Here is an 18106-nt window from a genome sequence, read left to right on the forward strand (position 1 = left end):
AGCCACTTGGCTTATATTAGAAGTAAGCTTATCCAGAAGGCATTGCTGCTGATGCCTGTCACTTTGGGCACATGTACTACAACTTGCCTTAACTTGTTCCCATGCTTATAAATTTATATTATTATAATTAAATATATATATAATATATATATATATATATATATAGTATATATATAATATATCTAGTATATATATAATATTAATATATTATTTATATTATTATTGACTATTTTAAGGTCTGTCTGGTGCTGGGAAGACTACAGTGAGCATGGCACTGGAGGAGTATTTAGTGTGCCATGGTATTCCGTGCTACACGTTGGATGGTGACAATATCCGCCAAGGCCTTAATAAGAATCTGGGTTTCACACCAGAGGATAGAGAAGAAAATGTGCGTCGTATTGCTGAAGTTGCTAAATTGTTTGCAGATGCTGGTTTGGTGTGCATTACTAGTTTCATCTCTCCTTATGCTCAGGTAAGTGTGAAAAACATCTAGGTGAAATGCAGGGAAAATGCAAAATATCATTTGGAATCCTAGTTACAGAAATCCATTTCTGAGTGTAGCCAGAATCAAATACATGCTTGGTTTTTTGTTTTTTTTTTTGGTGGTGTTTGTGCTTTATGGAGGTGATTACTCAAAACAGAAATATTAGTTTAAAATATAAAAGTCTGACATTAGTTCTGTAAATGGAACTATCCTTTAGTCCATTAGACAGAATTATTACTCTAATAATACAAACAAGCTCAATTGATGTTCCAAGAAAGACTCTTAAAATTGCAGTATCTGGTTTGATTAATGTAGATTCCAGTACCTTATAAATATGAAGACTAGGTGTACACTTAACCTGAAGGCTTAGGTAAATTGCTTTTAAAAACAATTTTTCTTTTAGTGAATGAATGGTGAGAACTTTATTTTTACCAAATGACTTAAGGGAAAAGTGTGTTGTGTGAAGACTGTTTTCATCTGTGCATAAGAACTTGGAGAGGAAAGACAAAAAGGATGTGTCAACACCCAAGTATCTTGAAGAATGGCCCAGGGACTTTAAGCTTAGGTGTTTCACAGCACGAGAATGTGTTATTTCTTTGGTTAGAGTGGTGCAAACACTTCAGATAATAATTTGGGGAACTCAAACCCTACCATATAAAAGAAGTCTTTAGATAGGAGAAAAATAACTAATAAATAATATTTAGTAGGAGAAGATTTTAGTGAATTTCGGAACACTTTTTTTGTTCTCTCAGTAAAAGTCACCAATATTGTTTCAATGCTTGGCAAGCCATAAAAATAATACGATTAAATAATGCAAATACAGTATTTTGACTGCACAAATATTGTCAGATTAAGGAATGTAGGGAAAACTGGTGCTCGGGAGAGAAGGGTGGTTACATCAAGAGCAGCAGATAACACCTCCTCCCTGCTGTACTCAGACATATATGTATGGATATAGAAAACCCTGCATTCTATTGGCTGGGTTTGGTTGTGGGTTGTTCTAATAAATCAAGTTAAATGTAAAATATCTCACATCTTCCTGTCAGCTTTTACCATGTGATGTACTGTAGCCAAAGTGATGTACCTTGCAGGGCATCAGATAATCAAATCACGTTCCTCTTTTCAGACTTTAAAAGCTTGTTTACATTGGGCTGTCATCTTCTTTGAAATGAATTTCAAAGGCAAAAACCAGTAAAAATATATGGGGGCAACCTTTTAGGATTTTTCTTCTGTTTTCTTGCAGGATCGTAATAACGCCAGACGAATTCATGAAGGGGCAAGTTTGCCTTTTTTTGAAGTATTTGTGGATGCTCCATTGCATGTCTGTGAACAGAGAGATGTTAAAGGACTCTATAAGAAAGCCAGGGCTGGAGAAATTAAAGGTGAACCTAGATGTAATCACATCCTTTCTACATAAATGTAATTATTGGTGTGATTAGTGAAACATTGGTGTAATTTGACTCCACATGAGTGGATGTGCTCAAGTCTATTATCCTTAAAAAGAGCATGGATTCAGGACAGGACTGAGAAGAAAACTGGAATTGATTTTGAACTTATGGAACTGACTAGTTAAGTGTGTAGGACAGTAAAAGGGTGGAAGTGGCTAACCACACATAGAAAAAGCCTTGAGCACATTAACGATTGCAATAGAAACCACATAATGATTGAAGATTAGTCTGTCTCCTTTGTGTGTCCATTGGCCAGTTAGAGCCTAATTCTTTTAAAAGTCTTTAAAGAACTGCATTCATTAACCTGCTAGTTTCTTCTAAAAAGTAAAATATGGCCACTGTACCTGTAAAGACCATTAAGCACACTTCTGAAGATACTAACTTTTAAATCTGTGTTCTATTCTAGTGCCCATGAACATTGTTTCCTATTCCCAGCCTCAGGTCAAGATTTAAGTATAACCTGCAATAAAAAAAGCTTAGCTATGCCATCATTCATTGCAAGTAGTGTTTCAAGTGCTGCTTTGCTCTGTTATGTTATAGTTTGCAGAGGCTGATGATAGACAGCTCTGTATTCAGTAGCAAAGCAGTTTTTTAAAGTAATCGCTTCTGGGGGTGGAGTTTGTAGATGCTATATGAATTCACTTTAATCAGAAGTGATATAAAATTCAAGAAATCAAAGATTTGATTCTGCTTGATACTTCTAGTACTACAGAATATTTCATGCAAGCACCAGGAATAAGTAAGGCTGAACTAAGATTTGTTCAAAATCAAAGCACATTGGCTTGAGCTGACATGACACAAAGATAAAGTTCTGTACAGAATCCTTATTTGTGAATATTTTGTGAACATCCCTAGTATTTTGTTAATGTTGCAAGCCACATAACGGAACTGTGTTCCTGAAGAAGCGGTAGTGAAATAAACAGTGCCTGAGCAAGATACAAGTGGCTGTATCTTTGATTTATCTGCTATATGAAGGATGAAAATTAAACAAGCTTGCCAATTCATAAGGAAAGTCAGCAACTGTTACCATCTTTTTCTCTGCAAATGGTAATGAGACATTTCCTTTGTCTCACATTCCCACTCCTCCAATAATCAGATCCTTCTAAAGTATGCAGGTTTTGGAAAAGGTACCAGTCTTTCTTTATCACATGAGGTACTGTAAATTGATATTTTTCTTAGAGGAGGAAGTAAACTACTAATTTTTAGGGTATTTAAATCCAGAGGGAAAAACTGCAGTTCTAATGTTTGTATTTGCATTTGTGGAGGATGCAGGTGTTGAGTTGCTGAAGCCCAGCTGATATTCCTGATGCAGATTTGACTTGTAGTGCTGATTCTCTTTGCCTTTGGGCTTGATTTTTCCTTGTTTATGCATGGGTGGTAGAATCTCCACGATTTCAAAGCAGGTTGCCAGCTAAGTAGGCCAGAACAAGGGTCACTGGTAACTTGTACGTTCTGTGACAGCTATTACAATAAACACAGTCATCAGTCTTACATTAGCAGCTATCTTCAGATGAGTATATTAGCTCAACTATTGCAAAAGTGTTGAAATGCCTTACTTCAGGGTACTGCTTGGTAGTATGAGTGTGAATTTACATACGTACTGGATGTTTGTAATATTTTTTTCATCTTTTATTTTTTTAAGAGCAACAGTCAGCTGATAGCATGACAAGCACTGATGTGCACAGTTCTTCTGCCAGTGCTCTTTTTTTTATTCAAGTAAAAATCAAATGGCTTCACCAACAAATAAGTGCTATGTATGTACTGCAGAATGCTGAAATTTGATGCTATCAGATAGTGATTAGCAAAGAGTCTGATAAAGAAAAAACTTGCTGATTTCCCTAAGAATTCCTGTGTTAAGGAAGCTAAAACTCCATGTTCTTGCCTGTTGTGTTCATTTATATATAGAAATCTGTCTGTGAACAGCATTAAAGTGAAGTCATCTTTTGGAAGAAGTCACCTAATATTTTGGTTTTATGTTCTGTAGGTTTTACTGGGATTGATTCTGAGTATGAAAAACCAGAAGCCCCAGAGCTTGTGCTGAAAACTGATTCCTGTGATGTAAATGATTGTATACAACAAGTAGTGGAACTTCTTCAAGAGAGGGTGAGCAGAAATGGAGACATATCTTAGAAACTTTTTTCCTGAGTAGTTGTACATGCAGTCTGAATGTAAGTGCTGGAAAAAAAAAAGTCAGTTTTTGAGACGTAAAGGCTTATGCATCTTTCAGTTCAAACTTTTAAACTTGTCCTATTGTGTGTTTCCTTTTTAAATCTAAACAATGCACAGTGTTGACCTCCAAGTGAAATAAGATTTGGACAAGTGGAAAATTTATATCAATAACTGGATGGGAGAGGAGGCTGTCTCAGTTGTTACAGAACCAACAGTGAATGCTGACTTAAAAATGCTAGCAACCAATTTTAGAGAGTCTGAATTTTTACATTGTCTCTATAGTGTGTAAATTAATATATACTGCAGATGTGAAGAGACAGGGGTGCACTTACACAGTGATTTGATCTCACTTAAATAGGGGCTGCTGTGCTTGTGTCTGCTTTCCTTTGTTTCCACTGTTTTTCTTGTACTAGTAAAAGTAGTCCTGCAGTTGTGTAATGACCAGCTCAGAAAGCTGATCTTCTTGACATTGCTGAGTTGAGTTTATGGTTCATAGCTTCTGAAAAGGTAGATCTCTTTCCTTGTTCATGCCTGCAATCTACACCATCCCTTTTGAAGTCTCTGGGCCTTCTCCTGTTGCCTGGTAAGTAGATTTGGCTCAGTACCCAACCTAAAAAAACCTCACCTCCAACAAATGCCACATGGAAAACAAAACAAACAGACAAAAAAAACCCCAAACCCAACACTAAAAGTGAAGGCAGTAAAGAGATGGCTTTATTCTCTTGAAACCATGCCCCCAGAATTTGCTAATCCTCATGTAGAGGAAATGTGTTTCCTTACGTTCTTATCTATATTCAGTGCGTAGTGGATGACATTCCAGATAACTGTTTCCTTTTAATTGAGATACCCCTGCAGATAATAATTCATGTTTTTTTATGTGAGTTGGATGTTCTGGAAATTTTGGGTATGGACAGTAGTTTGAGTAAATAAAGCTCTATGAAGTGTTGAAGTTGATACAAGCAAAAGACCTCATTATGCAGCCAGTATGAGTTAATTTTAATCCTCTGTGTAAGTACTGCTCTGGAGAGATTGTACTGAAATTTTCAAGAAAATTTCTCAAGGATGACTGCTTGCTCAGGGTTGCTCAGGAGATAGGGCATAAAACCATAAGACAATTTTTGTTCAAATCCCCATCTGAATATTTTTTGGAAGAAAACAGGAGAGCTGTGTAGGAGTCCTACCTATGAGAGGTGGCAGTTCCTGACTGGGGGGGCCCTGTGCCTCCTGCTCAGAACAATTCATAGTTATAGAAACCTGTGTCACATGTGTCGAGATAATGATCCCTGAAGGCTTGCATTGGTACACAGTGCTGACTGCTGGCTCCTAGCCCAGTCAGCTTTCTTTAAGGCACATCTAGCACTTTTTTCCTCTTCTTTGAAGATAACAGTCTAATGAATGTCAAGATATCTTAGTGGTTGCTTAGTTCAGTGGGAGACAATGAAATCAAGGTAAGGCTAAACAGGCACGTGTTGGTTTTAGACCGTATTAATGCCGTGCTATCTTGAGAATGTTATTTCTGTAGATTTCCTGTAGCTTGAACAAGAGGGCCTTTAGGAAGGCTGAGGAAGGACTTTTTATAAGGGCATTTAGGGAGAAGGCAAGGCTTTAAACTGATAGGAAGTAGTTTAGATATCAGGATGAAATTAATTACTGTGAGCCTGGTAAGACACTGGAACAGGTTGTCCAGAGAACCTGCAGATGCCCTGTCCCTGGAGGTGTTGAAGGCCAGGTAGGATGGGGCTTTGAGCAACTTGGTCTAGTGGAAGGTGTCCCTGCCAACCCCAGCCATTCTATGCTTCCATGATTCTATGAAATAAATTGTTCAGCATTATCAAGACATTTGCCAGCATTATTAAAACATGTGCCTGTGCTGCAGAGAGGGCTACCTGCATGCTCTACTGTAAATAACAAGAGCGTAGCCAGGAGCTCGAGAGAAGCAATTTTGCAATTTTATATGGCACTTGTAAGACCTTATGTGGATACCTTGTCCAGGTTTGTACCCTTCTTCTTCACCCAGAAGAAAACAGACATTGATGTGCTTCTGTGAGCTGAGCAGAAAGTCACCAAAATGGTCAGAGGCTGGAGTATGTCACTGCGCAAGGAGAGGCTGAGAGGAAGTGGATTTGTTCAACCTGGAGAAGGCTAAAGGAGTTCTTATTGCAGTTTCTATCATCCCAGTCAGAGAGTATAGGCAAGACTGATGAAGACTTGTTTTAGAGGTGTACAAGGATAGGATGAAGAGCAGCACACATGAGGTGAAATATGAGAGATTAAAATTAGACATAGGGGGGAATAAACCTTTTGCTATAAAGATGGTCAATTATTAGAACAAGTTGCTTTGAGTGTTTGTGGTTGCTCTGTCCTTAGAGATATTAAATGCTCGATTGGCCAAGGTCCTGAGCAGCCTGCTGTAGTGCAATCAGTTTTGAGCAGGAGGCTGGACTAGATCATCTCCAGAGGCAATCAGCATCAGCAAAGAACCCACCACCCCAGTGTGAGAAGGCACATTTACATAATGCATCTAGTTTGGTTTTTTTAAAATTATTTCGCCATTTTTTATATGAATGCCTTGTGAAATAACAAATATTGTGGAATATTCTTTAACTTGTCCTTTGGTAGAATTAAGCTTTCAGTAAAACTGATGCCTTAGAATGGTCACTAGATGGCTTGCTAGCCTAACGTTTTCCTAAAATTCATACAGTTTAAAGATGCATGGATTCCTTTTGTTGCTGGTTTTCTTGTTGATGTTTTAAGTACCACTTTCTTGTGTGCGAGGGAGTCTAGGTTTACTAATTCTACAAGTTCTCCAAATGTCAGACTCAGTTGCTAGAACTGTCTTCAAGCTGTTTACATTTGTATAATGAAGTAGGTTGTTGACAGAAACTGCATTGTGAAACCTTTGTTTTGCCTGTTAGTGGGACACCAAAACCAGGATAATACCTGAAGAGATCTTTTTAATAGGCACGTTTATTTTCAGCTATTGTAAAATTGGGGCATCCTAGCCTGGTAATGAGCCAGGATCCAGAGGGAAATCTGTGAAGCAGCTTAATGTGCACTCCATCATTACAGTGTTGCTTACAGGAGGCAATACCTTCATTTAATTCTGGGGTTGTTGTTGTGACAGGAGTCTGCTGCAGCTCTCCTGGGCTGTCATGCTGCTGCTCAGGCAGAGAAAACAAAAAGCTGATTTTGCCTAACTTAAAATGTATTCAAATCTGCTTCCAAAATGATGTCTGATGTGCAATGGACCAAGCTTTTCCTTATAAAACACCATTTCCAAGTGCTAGTTTAATTTGTCTTCTTTTGATGCGTCTTTGAGCATATGAATTATGCAACAGGCAGTGAGACTCTCATCTCCTTACTCCCTTAGTCATTTTATTGCTCACTTGTCAGCCTAGTCTACTACCTCTGTTTTACTTTCCATGGAGGTAGTGCCTAAGGTCTGATAAATGCATTAAAATTCCTGAGCTAACTGTGTTTTCTACAAGCATACTTAATTATTCTACCCTGCATATACAGGGAAAGTAAATATAATTTAATTATTGTTTGTTGCTCCAAGGGTGAGCTTTTTTCTCCAAAAGTAAAGCATTATTTCTCAAACAATAAAAAATGTTTTAAAAAAATAGTCAGCCTCTTTCCATTGATTTTTTGCTACTGAACATCACTGGAACATTTGACTGGGTTTTGACATATTATACCATTCTTTGTTGGAGGAGACTCTAAACAGTTTTATCATGATGACCTTCTCTCTTCTTTTAATTATGGTTTTATCTTTGTGTTGATCTCTTCTAACAAGTTTACCATCTTAAGCATTGTGGAGTGATAATATCTTGTTTAATACACATGGAAGAGCACTGAATTTTTTTTTTCAAATAAAAATATCTTGGTTGTAGAGCTAGATTTTGGTTCATTGCATATATCTGCACAGATGACATCACATTTAAATATTATAAGAGTTAGGATATAGATGAAAATACTGATGTTATAGCATTAGCTGTAGGAAATACTTTTAATATGTACTTCTGTATTAATTTTCAGTAGAGAAGGAGCTCTATGTATTTTGCCTTCATGTTACCATTTCTAATGTGTCTTGTATAAAATCATCAATGCTTAGTCTCTAAATCTTTTCTTACTTCTTCAGCATGTGTAAAAGCATTGAGTCTGCCTTTCTACTGTAGATAATGTAGGCATTAATAAGTCATAAAAACTTCATTCAATTCAATAGTTAAATATTTACTAGAGAAATGTTATATGGGTTACTTAAGGTTTAGAAAAAAATCTCTTGTCAGAATGTTTCACTTTAGCCAGTCTGCTGGCTTCAGTAAAGAGCAATATATCATAATCTTGGAACAGTGCTGGCTTTTAGATGAGTAAAAATTGCATAATTAATAAATTCTTGCTGCTGTGCAGTGCAACATTAGAATTTTACTTCTTGATGTGTGTTCAGTGCCCAAGAGACATTCTGAGCAAACATTAAGTTCTGTTTATTCCTTCTATACAGGACATTGTACCAGTGGATGCCTCTTATGAGGTGAAAGAGCTTTATGTGCCAGAAAACAAGCTACAGTTGGCCAAAACTGATGCTGAGTCTCTGTTAACCCTGGAAATAAATAAGGTATTGTGTGTTCAGGTGTCTCATTGCTGCAGTTGAAGGACAGTCTGATCTGTTGCTTAGTGTAAGTAGATGCAGTTGAAATACCTGCACTGGTTACGGAATACACTTGATAGACTTTTTCCCTCTTTCCTTGAGTGAAAGCAGCAGCATCTGTGTTTTTTTTGTTTACTTACCAGAGATAATTGATCTTCATACTTTCATGAATAATGTCTGGTATAGTGTTACTTAGTTTATCCCCACCCCGGAGAAAAAAATTACAGTGATTTCCTCCCACGCTCCCTCCAGATTCTTGGATGAAACCATGCCTGGAATGTCTTGTGTAAGAAATTGTTTCTAGAAGGATTGCTTACTTTTTTTTAAATTTACTTACAGAAACCATTTTGTTGTGAATTATAATTGCCTGGAAATATAGGGGAAATAATTACTACTTCTTGATTCTTCCTGTTGGTAGCCTTCAGCTGAACAACATTAACTTTTAATATACACACCAAACTCAAACAGTTGCAAAGATATGACAAGATCTAGTTTATTGCTTTTTTTTCTGATTAGAATATACTTGTGCTGTGTTTCTAGTTTCCAGCAGAGTGCATATAGAAAAGCATGGAACAGCTTGATCAACCCTATTCTTATTTTGGTTAAATGCATTATTTTTCAACTCAGATCAATTAAATAAAGCTGCTTCTGGCTGTGTTTTTGTTCTACCTCATTCATTTTTCTGAATAACTGAGCCTAAACACACATACAGTGCATGAGGTTTTGCACTGGTTTTTTGATGGTATTACTAGAAGTTAAAGCTAAGCATTTGATCTAGGAGCTGACTAAGCTCAGAGTTCAGCATATGTTGTGAGTAGACTTGGAAGGATTGGGGTGACATACTAAGCATTGAACTAAGTAATTTTAAAATTGGCTTGGTCTTCTACTAGTAATGAATATTGATACTTCCTTTCACTTCACCACGTTTTACTAATTTTTTTTACATATATCTGTGTAAAACTATTAATTGCTTTGTTGAGGAATACTTACTTAAGGTCTCCATTATTATACTTCAGTAGGGCCCCATTCTAAATTGCTCCCTATATAGAAAAACAAATAATTTCTCCCTCCACCCCCAACCACTGGCTTGTTGAATATCAATCAAGTATCTAATGTAAGCTTGGGAATAAACTCTGTTTTGTACTTGCCTCAGTGTAATTAAATAGTGTAATAAAATTAGTCATGGCCTTTGCAAAAGAGACTTGCACAAGCAAAGCCTGTCCTTGTCAAAAACTTGACCAAGTCTTAGTAATGCACATGCAGAAATAATGGAGACCACACACTAAGTCATAGTGTGACTGAGTGCTAAGGAAGGAAATTCTGAGTAAACTGATATCTCATACTAAAATAAGTACTAGAGAGAATTTTACTTCTGGATTGTCTCACTAGTTTATGAAAAAAAAATATTTCTCATTTGTTTAAAGATTAGACCTCTTAATATTTACACTCATAATTCTGATTTTTTTTTGTGGTAACTGTATGTATTGTTACTATTTTTTTCCTTTTTTTTTTTTTTTTTTTTGCTTTTAAACATCTTTGTTGTCTTGCTTTGTTAGATAGAGGCAAGTGGGATTCTCTGATTTTGTTAAGATGAACTTTATCAATATTTACAAATAAAATTTGTTTTTGTGAGTTTGTTTGTTTAACATGTGGAAATTTGATCCAGTGTATGGTCTGGAAAATAGCCAAAAATATAAACAGTGAGGAACCAGTTGGTTCTTTTTCCTTACTTGTAGAAACTTTGAGTTATTTGTGATTAAAAATGGTAACACTGAGAAATCTTCACTTTGTACTGTCCTGCAGTTTAGAATTAAAGCATGATCTGTTATGATTATACCTGATGCCTGGAATTAAGCAGCAACTTTTATCTGCTCTATCTCTTCATTTCTTTACAAGGTGGATATGCAGTGGGTACAAGTGCTAGCAGAAGGTTGGGCAACACCCCTGAATGGCTTTATGAGAGAGAGAGAATACCTCCAGTGCCTTCACTTTGACTGTCTCCTTGATGGTAGGGTAAAACACACCATTTGTAAAACTGAGCAAACTAATCATACTTCCAAAATATTTTTGATGCTTTGCTTCTTAGTAGTGGTGTGGTAACACATTATCAGGCTTGTGCACAACTTCAGGTCTGGGATAAGGGAGTAGAATATTGTAATAACCAGTTTTGAATGTGATGGTTTTATTCTTTTTATACCTACCATTATATTAGAATTTGAATATTTTGTTTTCTTGCCTTTACAATTTTTTTTCAAGTATCCTAATTTCTGAAAAACATTTGGAATTGCAATTTAATTGTTGTTTAGGTCTGTGACCAAAAGATTTGTTTGGTATTAGTAATGAAGGAAAGGACAACAAACTGACTTTAGTGCTGGAGCTGTTGCAAGTGGGAAATCAGAATCTGAGTATGAGCAATTTTCACATGTAATTGAATTACTATGATTTAGTAAATTCCTGGGATGATTTAAATGAATCAATTTTATTTTGCATTACCAGTTGGCTAAGAACTTTAAGATAGTAAGTGATAACATCCTCAGATTTTGGAATTTGATTTTGGTCCTCTGTCATTTTTCATTTATTCCTCTTTGAAGGCTGTTTTATTCCAGCCTTTTTCCTATGTTCATGCTTCCTTTTGCATCACTCTTGTCTTGCTAGAGACCAAAGAGTGGAACAAAAAGAAGTCACTTTTCTCTCAATTCTGTAATACAGACATCTGTTTTCCTTCCTGTATTTCTTAATTCCCTCTTGTCTAGGTGCTATCCTATACAGCATAATGCCATCCTGTTACTTTGCAGTATAATTTTGGGCTGCTAGTTTTGTTCTCATTTAACTTGCCTTCTATCCAGGTGAAAAGTCCTCTGCAATGCATTCAGCTGCTAAAATAGCTTGTAGGTCCTACTCCTGTCCTGTAATTTTCTGTAAATCAGGATTTTTATAAGGCATTTAAGACCTTGTATAGGTGAGTGTTTCAGATATAACAATATAACAATTTTTTAAACTTCTTTTGCTGTTGTTTTGAATATTTCATCTGTGCTACAAAAAATATGAGTAATGAAAACTAGCAAGTCGTTGATGGAAACAATTTTCAGTCCTAAGCTTGGATAAAATCATTGTTTCCCTAGATGTCCTGCTACTGATTTCCTCTTTTTAGAGATCTACTACAGCACTTACAGCACTTTACATGTGTAAATCTTTTTAGAAAAATATGGTTGCCTTAAAGCTGCTTTGCTACTTGCAGCAATGGCAACAGTTAAGCCAAAACAAGATCCTCAAAGTTTCCTCCTTGCTTGTATGTTAGTTCTGGGTCTTACAGCAGCAGTCATTTTGCAGGGCTTTGATTCTGAAGAGAGGGAAATTATTGATTACCTGCAATGCATCTCATCCTTTGGGCTTTAGAAGCAGTGTTTGTACTGACTGACTTCCAAGCTGTGGAGATCAGTGCAGACCTGTTGATAGTCTCCCTTTAAAGATTAAGTTGTCTGGAATCCAAAGTCTCCTGCTGATTCTGTGCTCATCTGTGATTTAACAGACTTGCTTCACTACCTTGCCTCAGTTTCTTATTTGTGCAGTCGCTGAAGAAAAATGTAGAAGATATTATGTATTTATTTGCTGGTCATGGACAAAATAATAAACAGGTTTGACATCTCTTCATACTTTGCAATATTTATTTACTTGCCTGCAAAGCAATTTTTTTTTAAATTATCCATTATGGGGTGTCAAACCACTCACTGTGACTGCTGCCAAATTCAATTTTATGACCTAGTTGCTTTGAAAATAACTCTGGGCACCAAGACTGAACTTAGGAGGAGATGCAGAGCATACATTATACATTTTGCATTATGAAAGGAGGGGGATCTATTTTTTTCTTAAACTTTTCATCCAGATTTATAATATTTCTTTTCCTAATAAAAAATCTATTGCTTAAATAATAGCAAAATTAGCATTATTTTAGAGTCTTGGCAAATGCAAAAACCTTCATTAACTTTAAAGGGCCCATGACTTTTCTCCTGGAGACCACACAAAAGTTTAGAACCCAAGCCTTTGTAAAAGACTTACAATATTTACTCTGCTGGATTTTTCAAATCTCAGTCTTGCAGAAAAGAAAAACAAGGCTTCAGGATCTGGCGGTGAAGTAGGTACTTAAAAAGGACCACACAACCTTAAAATTCAGCTACATTGGCCTAGTTTGAGAAGGGAAGTAGCTGGTAAACTTTCAATTGAACAAACTATGCAGAATGTTTGCACGAGTCAGCAGGTTTTTCTGGAAGGTAAATGCTTGACTCTGAATACAGTATTTAGTATACAACAAAAGTTACCTTTGAAATAGCTCAGTTATGCATGTTAACTACTTAGGTACATTTGTCTGCTCCTATTGCATTGTTTTTTTTTCTTAGGGGCCAAAAGTGTGGCTACTAGGAATATAATTTCCTTTTTACTAATTATCCACTCCAGTAGCAATCTTGTCTGATATTTTAGATGATCTATTTTAAAATGTTATTTGTGTATTTCTACTTTCTTTATAGATTCTTAATAAAGATATTAAGTTTCCCAAAAAGTAGTATTCTTGCAGTTTAAATATTTTTGTGCAGCTCTAAGTACTTGCTGTGTATTGTGCTTGAGCTGTATTTTCAGTACTGTGTTCTCAAACCTCAGTGTACTCTTTCTCAAACTTCAATGTTTGCTCAATTTCATAGAATGTGTATCTTATGGAAGCATGAGTTCATTCTACAAGTTGTTTAATCCCTGTTAAATTAAGTGTTTCAGCTACCTGTCATGTAATACACTTACAGCCTTAAAAGTAAGATGTTAATTAGTTAGATTTTCATAACAACATTGATGACTGTTACTAAGGATAAAGGGCTTTTTTTCTTCCCTCTGCAGGGGGAGTTATTAATCTGTCAGTGCCTATAGTGCTAACAGCTACTCAAGAAGACAAAGAAAGGCTGGATGGGTGCACAGCAATTGCACTGGTGTACGAAGGTCGTCGCGTTGCCATTCTCCGTAATCCCGAATTCTACGAGCACAGGAAAGAGGAACGCTGTGCTAGGCAGTGGGGAACCACGTGCAAGGAGCATCCCTATATCAAGGTGTGTGTTTGAAAGTTGGAAATCTGGTCCTGTTCTCTGTACTGTTGTGGGGCTGCAAATTCATTGATGTCCATGTCTCTGAATGTACTTTGACAAAAAAGCTACTTTGAAAATGAGTTAAAATATCTGAGCAGAAACAAAGGTAATTTTTTTCTGTGCAGCTGTTGAATAGTCTGGACTTAGTGTGAAAATCTAATGTCAATATGTACACGTGAAATGAATTTAGAATGTGCTGTAGAATCTGTGCTACAGAAGAGGGAACTTTGCCCTCCAGTGTGCCTAGGAAACACATCCCTCTGTGTCACCAGATGGATCATCAAAGCTCCTTAATCAGTGGATATATGCATTGTGAAGGATAGAAAACTTCTTTTCTGCCTGCATGTGGTGCACGTGAGACCTGCCTGCTTTAGATGTTTTTCAAACAGGCCCTGTTCCTGGAGAGTTCATCATTTAACTCTCTGGGGAGTAATTTCCCATCCATTGTGTTCGTTATGTTTTATTATCTTGGCCTTATGTGTATGTCACACTGAAATGTTCTAATTGTAGCATACTCATCACAATGCTGTGTTGGCTTATGCAAGCTGATGTGAATGTTACATCTTAGCTCTGCAGAGCCCATTTGTCTCTGAGGTATTTTTGTTTACAGGTATGACATAAAATTTGGTAAAGAGAAACCAAGCAAACCTCAAATTATGAGCTTGCTCTTGAAGAGGGAAAGCCTTTGAAAAGTTGTACAAGTATCTGTAAGACTAATAGAAGATTTTTAAAGACCTTGATGTATTCTGTGATGCTGAAGACTTAACATAGATCTAATAGACCTTTATTGAAGACTTAACATAGATCTAATAAATTATAAGAATTTTGTGCAGACAAAATTTGAATGACTTCTTATGTAGTAGATAAGGAACTATGTTCTTATGCCTGTACTGGGGTGTATAGCAGTAACATGACAGCACATTAATTTGGTGGCTGTTCTTAATCAGAAATACCTGAGAGATTGTGTAGTGCAGAGTTTTCTCATCTTCCTGTCATTATCACACCTTCCCTCCAGCTTGGTAAGATGTCACGGTCTGACATTTCCTTCAGGAAGGGAATGGTTACTGTGGCATCATTTAATTCCTGCATGTCAAAGGAAAAGTAAATTGAAAAATTCACACCTAATTTTCACACCTTGGCTTTTAGGTTTAGTATGTAGTATCTTCTGTTATATCAAGATTTATTGTCATTTCTAAATTACAGAAGGCAAAAAAAGTTATCAGAAATGTGTATGAAAGTTGAAAATTTTTTCTGATTTTGTCTTCAAAAGAAAATGCATCCTTAGAAATTAAAAATTTCACAGTGATGTCTATGTCTCTTTGTAGAGTATGTTAAGCAGCTTGCCATAATTAATTTTTGATAAAGCATGAGGTGATATTTAAAGATATAAAAAAAGTAGTGACTGTCCAACATCTGTAACTTGGGTAAACTGCTACCATGAAATAAGTCCAAAAGCTGTTCTACTTCAAAGATTCTGACTTTATTTGTAGATTATAGTGGGTGAGTAGTTAATCAGAATTGTTTTGTTTGTTACTTTATTCTTGACTAGAATCTTGTAAACTACAGAGTTCAAGTGCTGCAGTATCTTGCATATTACAGAGTACAAATGCTGCAATAGCATTTGCTTTGACCAATAACTATTAAGTGTGCAACTTCATTGTATTGTTATATTGTAATTAAATTTTAAAATACGTACTAATAAAAATATATGCTAAATAAATAGGATTAGGCAAGGCTTTCCAGACACTCTTTGTTTGTCATGCAGTGTTGGTTAAGAATATTGGCTATTTGTATTTCTTTATATTATCTCAATTTTGAAAGAAAGGCCTACTGAAGGTTTGTGCATCTCTCCTGCATCATGGGATAACATGTCTGGACTGTGCTTCAATGAATTTTTTTCATTTTTTAAACACTGATGCTTGAGTTCCAACTGTCAAATAAGATTAACCTGGAACACAATCCTTGGTAAAGATGTGTCCCCACTGCAATGCCCTCGATAATCAGGAGAAGCTGATAACTAATCCTGACATGGACTTTGTTTCTTTTCTAAGATGGTTATGGAGCAAGGGAACTGGCTTGTGGGTGGAGATCTGCAGGTCCTTGATCGTATTTATTGGAATGATGGACTTGATCAATACCGCCTCACTCCGGCTGAACTAAGGCAGAAATTCAAAGAAATGAATGCTGGTGAGTAAATGTTTTTTGCTTTTTTTTCTTCCTGCTGAGGCTTATCCAAATGTCTGCTGCCACCAGTGTGGCTGGCATTGTTTCAAGGATGAAAATTTTGAATGCTCTTGTAGGTGGCATTCTTTGCTTTGAATAGTAATAATTTTTATGTTCTCGGGAATTGCATTGTCTAAATACATAACAGAAGCTGGTTATGCCTGAGGTTCTGAGCTTTATCTTTCCATGCACTGTAGACATGTTAGTAATGCAAGAAAAGATAATGCTAAAATGTGCTAAGTTGTGATTTAAAGATCATGTTTGGCCAAAACGACAGAGGTATGGTTGAATGCTGAGCTTTCATACTCTGCTATTTTTAAGTCTGTTCCATGCTGCTTCTGGGGGAGCAAGGCTTATGAAAGTAGTGTAGGTATGCTGGTGCCAAGTTTCTTTCCAACTCAAGACATAAAACAGTTTTTTTCACAGAAGTGGTTGTGTTAGGCAGATAAGAGGCCGAAGAATGTCATAAAACAGAGAACAAACATGCTGCTTTCACTGTGGCAGTGACTGGCAGGCAGCTGCACTTGTAAATGTGAGGAGAGAGATTAACATTGAGGATGCAAAGCACAACTGCTCCTGAGCTCCTGTCGTCGTTCTGTGTGGTCGGTAGGTTCTGTGTAGGAGCTGTAGGTCTGCAATATCAGTCTTTTGGCTAATCCCTAAACAAACACATATTTGAGATCTGAAAAAACCCTGTTCTCTAGGTTTCATTGGTTCCATATTGGAAAATGTCTTGTTACAGTGATTTTGCTGTCTTGCAGGGCACTTTAGTTCATCTGAATTTGCAGGAGAGAGAAATCCTGTGGCACGGTTTTTCATTGAGGGGTTTGTAATACTCTGGAATAGCAGTTGGTCTTGCTTTGTTCTTACCATGCTTTAAATCTTCTAAACTAAGGTGAAGGAAACTTAGTAAAGAACATTAAATCCCCTTTTATTAGTTTTGTTTCAAACCGGTCCATTTGTTCTCTTGATGATATATTTAACCTTTAAGATAGGTAGCATAGTTTTATTTCATATTAGAATACAATACCCTTATGCAAGTGAAAAATCCAAATAGAAGTTGGAGAAACTAGAGTAACTCTGCAGAAAATTCAGAAGTTAAGGAAGCTGATTTTTTTTTGTATGCTTGTTTTTTATTAGTTTTGCTTACTAAGTACAGTGACTTTGTAATAATTGATAATTCTTTAATGACCCGTGACTGCTGCTATTACACTTGTTTAATTCAGCTCAGAGAAAAGCGTACACTGAAGATGTTTCTGTGGCTGTGCAACTCCTGATAAAATAACTTGCTTCCCTTGTATCTTTTGTCTTGTTTCTTTTCCTCCCCAGATGCTGTCTTTGCGTTCCAGTTACGCAACCCGGTGCACAACGGGCACGCCCTCTTAATGCAGGATACTCACAAGCAGCTCCTGGAACGCGGCTACCGGCGCCCGGTTCTGCTCTTGCACCCCCTCGGCGGCTGGACAAAGGAGGATGATGTTCCTCTCATGTGGCGCATGAAGCAGCATGCTGCAGTACTGGAGGAGGGAATCCTGAATCCAGAAACCACGGTGGTAGCTATATTCCCTTCTCCCATGATGTATGCAGGACCAACTGAGGTAAATACATCAGGAGTTCGAAGTGAAACAAAACCCTTTTGATAGCGCACTAAAATATTTTATGGGATGTCTGATGTTTGTGTGTTGTGTTGTTTTAATGGAGGGAGAGAGGAGACTAATTTTGCTTGGGAAAGTAAATTATCAAGTCTCTGTCACCAACCAAAACGTTCTCTTCTGAAGAAACTTCTATATTGAAGGATTTTGCTGGAAATGGAGAAAATATTGTTTGTAGGTTTCTTTCTTTACAGTTACAAGGATATGATAATAATTTAATCCTTCCTCCTTTTTTTTACAGCCTTTTTTAGAAGGAATTATAAGATCTGTTAACATAACGAAACACAACGTGATTGTCCTGAATGTTAAAAATACTTAAGTTTTATGATCGTTAAGCAAGAAGTTTGTATGTTGGAGGG

General features: G+C 36.6%; 1 protein-coding gene across 1 annotated transcript in view; it reads left to right on the forward strand.

Moving 5' to 3' along the window:
• Positions 1–18106, forward strand: part of PAPSS1 (3'-phosphoadenosine 5'-phosphosulfate synthase 1) — a 40248-nt gene that overhangs the window by 10919 nt on the left and 11223 nt on the right. The window contains exons 3-10 of the mRNA XM_084204577.1: positions 237–472; positions 1728–1866; positions 3917–4035; positions 8603–8716; positions 10646–10757; positions 13631–13836; positions 15924–16059; positions 17425–17693. Coding sequence (XP_084060703.1) covers positions 237–472; positions 1728–1866; positions 3917–4035; positions 8603–8716; positions 10646–10757; positions 13631–13836; positions 15924–16059; positions 17425–17693 — 1331 coding nt within the window. The remainder of the gene's footprint in view (positions 1–236; positions 473–1727; positions 1867–3916; positions 4036–8602; positions 8717–10645; positions 10758–13630; positions 13837–15923; positions 16060–17424; positions 17694–18106) is intronic.

The sequence above is a fragment of the Fringilla coelebs genome (assembly GCF_963513975.1).
Source record: "Fringilla coelebs genome assembly, chromosome: 4".
Classification (NCBI taxonomy): domain Eukaryota; kingdom Metazoa; phylum Chordata; class Aves; order Passeriformes; family Fringillidae; genus Fringilla; species Fringilla coelebs.